The sequence below is a fragment of the Apis dorsata genome, unplaced genomic scaffold (assembly GCF_000469605.1).
Source record: "Apis dorsata unplaced genomic scaffold, Apis dorsata 1.3 scaffold_517, whole genome shotgun sequence".
NCBI classification, from domain to species: domain Eukaryota; kingdom Metazoa; phylum Arthropoda; class Insecta; order Hymenoptera; family Apidae; genus Apis; species Apis dorsata.
In genome coordinates, this window is record NW_006263742.1 from 646,310 (window position 1) to 654,930 (window position 8,621).

At 30.2% G+C, this 8,621-nt stretch overlaps 1 protein-coding gene across 1 annotated transcript in view; it reads right to left on the minus strand.

Moving 5' to 3' along the window:
* Positions 1–8,621, minus strand: part of LOC102676877 — a 41,542-nt gene that overhangs the window by 25,765 nt on the left and 7,156 nt on the right. The window contains 1 exon segment of the mRNA XM_006620552.2: positions 1–697. This exon segment is cut by the window's left edge and continues 14 nt beyond it. Within this exon segment, the coding sequence (XP_006620615.2) occupies positions 1–697 (697 nt within the window).

Genomic DNA, 8,621 nt, shown 5'->3' on the forward strand with positions numbered 1-8,621 from the left:
TCGAGCTCTTCGACGCCGCGGACACCTTCCTGCTTTGATTCGCGGCGGTCTTCGCGATCTTCGAGTTCGCGTCTGTCATTCTTACGGCGTACTGTGGTAACGGCAGGTGGCTCGTGTGCAGCGTGTACCTGCCGACGGGCTCCGGTATACCGGACACCCTTCGATTCCCGTCCATATGGGAGCCACCGTTGTTGAACGAGACAGTGTTGTGCACGGGCGACGATTTCACCTTGAACGTCGGTTGCGCAACTTGGCTCGATACCTGCCCGCCGCCCACCACCACCCTGTGCGGTTGCTTCACGAAACCGCCCTCCTGTTTCTCTTGATTGTAGTGGCTCACCGTGTGGCTGCTGCATATGTCGCCGACCTTGTTCGTGAATTTGCTTTGCGGTTGCCTGTAACCGAATCGATTCGTCCTCACGGCGATCCCGCTCGATTCTTTCTTGGGGGGCGCGAGGCGGGGCGTGGATCGGCCGGATGATGAATTGTGAATCGCGTTGCCGGTGTCCTCGTCGCCTCGCCTTCGATTCTGCTCGGGCCCGGCCGACTTCGATCGCTGGTGGAACACGCTCGACTCGCTCGTGTAATTGTTTATCGGCATCGGTATCCCGGAGGCCGGTCTTCGCCGAAACCCGAACGACATGGCCGTGCCACGCGTGTGCGTCCCGCCACGCTTCGACGCCCCTTTATGCTCGTTCTGTAACATTCGATAAAAGAGAACATCGGGAGTGAGAGAACGCCAAGAATCCCGGCAATCTTTTCAGACCACGCGTCTCCCCGCTACCGGACGAGACAGATTTTACGCTCGTACCTCGCGAGTTCTCGAGGATCGATAAAATCAAATTTGGAACTCATTTTCCAAACGAAATTCTCATTTTCTTTTTATTTCGCACGTAGGCGTGTACGGTTTGACGAGAATATATATATATGTACATATAGAGGGACATCGATTGTTCGAACTTATTGGATTTTGTTTTTAGTTTGAAGAATCATTTTTATCGCGTAAAAGAATTCAATGGAAGAATATTAGAGATGATGGAACAATTAAGAGATGAAAGAATTGACATTGATTGGCTACTACATTTAATCAGTGAATAACCAAATATGGATAATCGTACTGTAAATACAAAAAACGCAATTGCGAGAATATCGAAGGTCTAAGGTCGCGGACTTGGATTTATTTTGTCATATTACATCGGTATTGCGTCAAGAATTTGCGAAGGGTAGATAAATGTGAACAAATGTAACGGATAGTTAAAATTTCTGTTTCAAGCGAATACTACGTAAAATTTTATGTAATTATGTTTTTCTAATTGAAGATAAAGATTTTTCGCTAATAATTTTTAACGGTCTACAAATTAACATTGCATGATATAAACGATAAATAAATATTAATTAAATTTTTAAAATAACATAAATTTTGAGTGGTAAAATTCTTGCTGCTATTTTTTCATAAAATAAAATTCCTCGTTTTGTAAAATGTTTCAAAATTTCTTTTAAAAATAATTTACGTTAAGAAAGAACTTGATTTAATTACTGCCCTCATTTTTAAATTGGATATACGTTTTTTATTCATACCTAATTCTACGTATATAACGTTTTTTGCTTCCATAAATTTCTTTTTGGATTCAGAATTTGATATAGGACAAAAGAAAAATCGATACACTATTTCGCAAAATATTATTAATTAAAGGTATCATCTGATTTGATATCGCGTATCGATAACATTGAGATTTATCGATGATCATCAGTACAGTAGATAAAATCACAGCAAAACTAAAAGTTGAAAAATGTGAAGTAACCCGTTTCAAAGTCCAGAAATAGAGCAACTCCGTCCCTAAATCGACGAACTTTTTCGTATACGCGTTCTACGAATCACAAAATGATACATTTCTAATTGTAATAATATCCGAATATGTGTGATTAATTAGATTTACGTACTAAATGCAAGAAAAATCACGTAAAAGCGATGAAAACCAATAAAAAAAACTCCTTACGTAATTAATTATTTAGTGTTGAATTCGATTAAATGATATCATAATTAAAGGCCTTTTCATTAAACCAATTTCGACACACGTGGCTACCACTCAACGTAATGAAACACTTTCTTTATCGTCTGTCATGCGATTTGCGATAAAATCTTCTTAATTGATCATTATTCTATTAAATCATAATAGGACAGAAATCCGCATCAACATTATTTTGGCGCATGAATCTTGCAATGTGTCGTCATACATGACACTAATCCTTGTCATATTATTTATCACCTGAAGCACTGCGGCAAGAAAGATACTATGCTTCACACAGAATGAACAATCGAGAATCATGATTGAACGGTGAAGTTTGATAATTCCGTGGCGATATCCAAAGGGAAGAGAAAAGAAAAGTCCTACAAAGAACGTGGAAATATTTATCGCGCAAAAGTGATGGTGAACGATGCCATAGCCTAAAAGGTTACGACGAAATACGATCGTCGATCGAAAGCACATACAGAACGATGTATCCCTTACCGCAACACCGATTCCTTTCTCGTTCTCCAGGGAATCATCCTCGCACCTGGTGCCAACAGACGACCGGTAATCCATGTCTTCGGGCCAGTGTCACCCGGCTGTTAAGAAGACTGTATTACGATCGATCCCGGCGTCCAGCTTGCGAGAAAGTTACGTTAGTTTCTTCTAAATCCGCAACGTCGTCATCCTGCACGGCTGTGCGTGAATATTTTTAACCGAGGGAGGCACGAGAGCCGAAATTTACACGGCTATGTTTTTTCAGCTCGAACAAACCTTCCCCGTAATCTGTCACCTCTTTCGGATGCTGTACGCGTTCAGCTCGTACGCGTTGTCGCTAAAAGACACGCGCACCAATACCTCCTCTGACTCTCCCTCTTTCGTCTCCCTAACCTCACTCCGTCCTCTCACTCTGTCACTCTCTTTCTTCCCTCGCTGCTTCCTTCTCTTTCTTTCTGAAGTTCACCCTCGCGCTCAATCCTCGACCAGCATACCCCCTTTTCTTCTTTACGCCTGAGTTCGTGTGTGCTCGTCACTGTTCGCGTTTCCTCGCCACTACACGGGCAGACGAAATCGTGGAATCGATTGACGGTACTGCGCCAGCGCGGCGTCGCGACGCCACCGCACACTACCGTAACGCTCGCATAGACTGCGAACGACTGATGTCACGAGTGCGCCCGCGCCGCGTTTGCCTTTCGATGTATTTCTATATCTAAGTATTACGCTTTTGTCGGCCTCCCTCTGTTCCTATCTGTACAGTGACATGCACAAAAAGCGGACCATCAAACTTAACCTTCTCATCCGGCAAGGGCTCAATTCTTACCGTTTAACGATCACGATAGTATGCACTCGTACTGTCTAGTTGATTCCGAGTAATCGCATTACCGACTGGTTCACGTTCGAATGTTTTAGGAGCGGTTCTATGGATATACAATACCGGTGAATGTTTATTACACAATTTTGAGAAATCGTGAGAATAAAATATTTTATATATATATATATGAACATGTTTATATATATATATGTATACATAATATATTTATTTTTTTTTAATTGATTCGATTGATGCTAATCTAAAACACTTTCTAAGTTTCATCCTTTTTTTCCCTTTTTTTTTAAATTCTTTTTTCTTTAAATTCAATTATTTATATATATCTTTTCATAGATATATTTATTTAATAACCTTTATTTATCATACTATTAAATCGAATTACAATCAATTTAAATCTCTATTTTTAAATCAAATATTTAAAATAATATGTATATTCTTTCTTGGTTCTGACCTATAAATATACCTGCTGCTTGTTTTTTTAGTAAGTGTTAACCTATCTCTAAGTGAAAGAGTTGCTTTTAAATATATGTTCTTTTTAATCTCGATCTTCTGAGAGATTTTGTGAGAATATAAGAAATTTAAACCTTAATCTAAGAGAAAATTAAATATTAATAAAATAATAGTGTTAAAATGAAATTTAAATTGTTAAAATAATTTAATGAATCATATAAAATATATTTATTTTATTCAATAATGAAAATGAATCCTGGAATAATGAAAGAATTATATTACAAGATTAATATAAATATATAATAAATTCGTCTCTATCAAGAAACGATCGTTATGTAACTATTATATACAAAATGATTAAATGATTTGTGCCATTTGTGAAAATTACTGTATTCTGTTTACCTTTCATTTGTGTACACGTTGTATACGTTGAGATACACATGCAATTACATGAATGCATGCATTTTGATTTAAGATGAATACTGTATAAAAATACGCAAAGACAAAACATGCAACGAGTGGAAAATTAAATGCCAGACAAAGAATTTGTTTCATACTTTAGTTCGAATTAGTTCATTTACATCCTGGGATATTATGTTTCTAAAAATTAAATAGGATTTCTAACTATCCATTGAATACACTATACTCGTTGGTTACTAGATTTTGAATTTCATACAAAAAATTTTTAAAAATTATTTTAATAACTTTAAATATATAATTATAATATTGAAAAATTATTTAGAATATTTCATATTTTCCTTTAAAATAAACATCAATGAATATGATATTAATTTTTTATTATGAATTGCTAATAATTTCTACTTATATTTTATATTATGTGTTTATTGATATATTACATTGAGCAAAGCTTCACACAATATTTAATTTCACTTCTATTATCAATTTCATTTAATATCTAAGAAATTATTAGAAATTATCTAACAATCTTGCTATTATGATGCATTTACTTTATCTTATCTTTGTTTTTATTTTCATATTTTACGTATATTTTCAATTTTTTTTTTTTTTTAATAATATTCATTTTTCCATTGATTTCATTATACATTGTCCTATATATAAGTAAGAAACAAATATTGCAATATTCACATCGATATTTCGATCGTTATTTCGTTTTACGTAAAAATATACAATTGGCTGATTCCTAGGGTGGTGTCTCTTCTAGGAAAAGGGTAACGCAGAAAAATTAACTCATATATATTATACATATACATGTACACAATGAATTCAAGCAATTAATTTCATTGATCGAGGGTGTTTCACAACGATTGTGATTCATGATCACGTTGCTTCGATTTAAAATCTAAAAAAAGTTTACTACGCAATCCTAAAATTAAAATTAAAAAAAAAATAGCAAAAAATTTTGAATTTTTTATCCATTATTTTTAAATAATACATCGTATATTATTAATTTTGAATATTGATAAAATTTGGTTTGAAGAAATACATACTAGATAACACGGACATGAAACTATGAAACCAAACATCCGTGTTATCACCAACTCGAATCCGAGAAGAGAATGTAAAGAGCATGTGCCACGGAACTTCACACAATATCCCTTTCAGACTGCAAGATAAGCTTTCTCATGTTCTTCAGCCTTGTAACTAGACATTCTAAGTCTTATGCTTTATAATTCTGAGAGAACTAGCACTACTTGAATACTCTTCTCTCGTCCACCCTTTCTCCTCATTAATATTGCAACTCCATGCAGGAGGTTCAACCCTCGGTCAAAAACGCGCGGTGAAAGAACTGCATTTTCTCGTAGTAATATACTACATTTGAGTAAATATATTATTTTATATTTTATAGATTATATAATAAAATGTGCATCATATTTATTTTACCAAACTATAAAAATATTAGTGATAATTTTATAAAAAATTTCTAATTGTTACTAATTAAAAAAAGAGATTTACATAATTATATTAATTATTAATGTATTGTGAAAAATGAATAAATTAAAATAATAATTATGTTAATTAGAATGAAATATTTTTTTTAATGACATTCAGTTGACAATCAGAATAATAATAACAAAAATAAACTACGTAGAAAAAATTTTTTTATTTGCATTATCACTTTGTACAAAAAGATTTTTTTTCAATTTTATATTGTTAATTTATCAAGGATTTTACAAAATAATTTCAGCATCATTATAGACATAACCTCTCACGAATATATTATTATGAATTTTATTTAAAATTTATGAATTGTATTTAAAATCTATGAATTGTATTTAAAATATTTTTGTCGATTTTTCTTTGGAAAAGTATATTTTAAGATAAAATAATAGCATTATCTTTAAAATATTATTTAATAAAACACCTCATTTAATCACTTTCAGAAATAAAAAGAATAAAAAAACACGCATTCACCGAGATTAAGCAAACTGTACATGAAAAAAACGAATTTTCTTGTTGAATTTACAACATAAAAAGAATTGACAGATAATACTGATAATTAGCGCGACGTCGATCAGATTCTTTTTCTTTTACAACATTATTGTAAAAATGATGAATCATCACACTTTAACACGAGATTTTTCTTTCCTTCTATTTTTCAATATTCCTAGTCATTGTATCTCACTTCACTTTGTCAGCATGTTTTAACATAGGTCAACAGGCTTTATTTCTACGTCATAACCTCATTATTAAAATATGTCAAAAATTATCTGATATTTCTTTAAATATTTTTTTTAAATACTTAAATAACAAATAATTATGTAATTTATGTAATGTTTTTGTTCATTTATAAGTTAATCTCATAAATTAATTTATTTGGCATTTCAATTTTTTAATTTAATTAAAAAAAATAATATAGTATAATTAAAAACATATAATTGATGTTATATTTAATATTTTTCATTTTTATTTTTTTATTTGAATTGTTAAGAAAAAAAATCTAAATAAAATTAAAATATTTGATTATGAAAATAAAATATAAAATAAATTGTTTTTAAATAATTGAATTATAATTAGTAAATATTACAATAATATTATTCATATGCACATCAAAATAATGTCAATAAATATTTAACTAAAAAATTAAAAAAATTCAATATCAATTCAATATCAATTCTATCTATATATATATATATATATAAATATATATGTGTAAATAAATGTTAAAAATAACAATACACGTTTTTCTGTAGTATTCTGCCATCTAGCGTAACATTGAGGAATTATTTAAATAATCAACAGAAGGTAAATTGTATTAAATATTGGTTAAAAATTTAAAAATTTTTTAAATTATTAAGACATAATCTAAAAACAAATATTATTTAAAATAATATTTATTAAAATAAATTTTTTATTAATAATGGAAATATTGAAAATAATTATATTGTTATTTTCTATATTATCGATTCAATAGAAAATAATTTATTATTTTTCACATAAACCGTTTAAACCTAATAAAAAATTAATTTATATACTTTTATATCTCAACATACTTTCAAATAAAATAAATCTGAAAATGAATATTCTATTGAAATAATAATAATATTGTATTAAGATTTTTATATACATTTATTCGATTGTAAACATTCATCTCAATCACTTATAATCAGATATTTACGCTCAAGTTATTTCTCTCTCGAAATTTCGATTTATATATGAATTCTTTCTAACAAAATATGCATGAAACTTTCTTTATAAGGAAATGAATGCAAAGATAAAAATCCTATTAGCGAAAAAAAAGATAGCAAAGAAATTTGACAAAAAATGGAGAAACTTCTTTCCCGTATCTCGAGCATAGGTTGATTCTCCTAGTTTCTCGTTCTTTTTTTTTTTTCTTCTTTAACATTGTTTCCGGTTAGCGGATGCTCGCCATGAAACCAACTGGCATAACGGAGAACAATGGAAAACGGATATAATGAAAGGAAAGAGCAAGAACTACGCTCGAGTGAATTAGCATTGGTGATGAACTTAACAATTAATTACTTTCACATATCACGACCGGTCAGACAAAATAGTCGTGCAAAAAACATAGATATATAACATTCTTTTATACATAATTAATGCATGTTGTCAATCCTGTAAGACTTGTACCGTAAAAAGCAACTATTGCTCATGTCTAAATAAAAACTATATATCATATATTAATTAACATTCAAAATAACTTTTATAATTATTTTTTAATAATATTTGAAAAATATTAAATTTTTCAAATTTTTGTATATGTAATTTGAAATTTTCAATTTCCTACAAGAAGAAAATATTTTTTAAAAGATTTAAGATAGAAAAAAAGCAGACTTTCGCTAAAATATGCAAAATCCATAATCTTACGTGTATCTGTCATTTTATAGGCAATCGAGTAACGTAATTGTACATGTCCGGCAAACGACAGGTTACTAGTATTACATAATTAAATAATGAAAAATTTAATATTTCTCTTTATATTGTTTATTGTTATAAAAATAAATTTTTATAATATAATATCATATATCTATTTGTCATATTTTGATTTGTTTTTAAGATTGTATTAAATTATAATTATTATGATAAAAAATAACAATTTAATTTTTTTTGCATAAGTTACGTAAAAGTTAAAAGATATAACAGATACATAGATTGATATCCATATAGCGTATCTTTATAAATCTTTTTTTAATTAATTATATAAAAATTAAAAGTATGAAAACATGCGTGAAAACAATACATATTAATTATTGAAAGTAATTTTTTAAAACATGAATGAATGTAACGTTAGTAAGCGTAAAATAACGGTAGAGTTACCACAAAAAGAATTTTTCATCTTTTTAAAGCTTTTATCTTTTATATTCTTATTGCATATTTCATTTAAATTCATA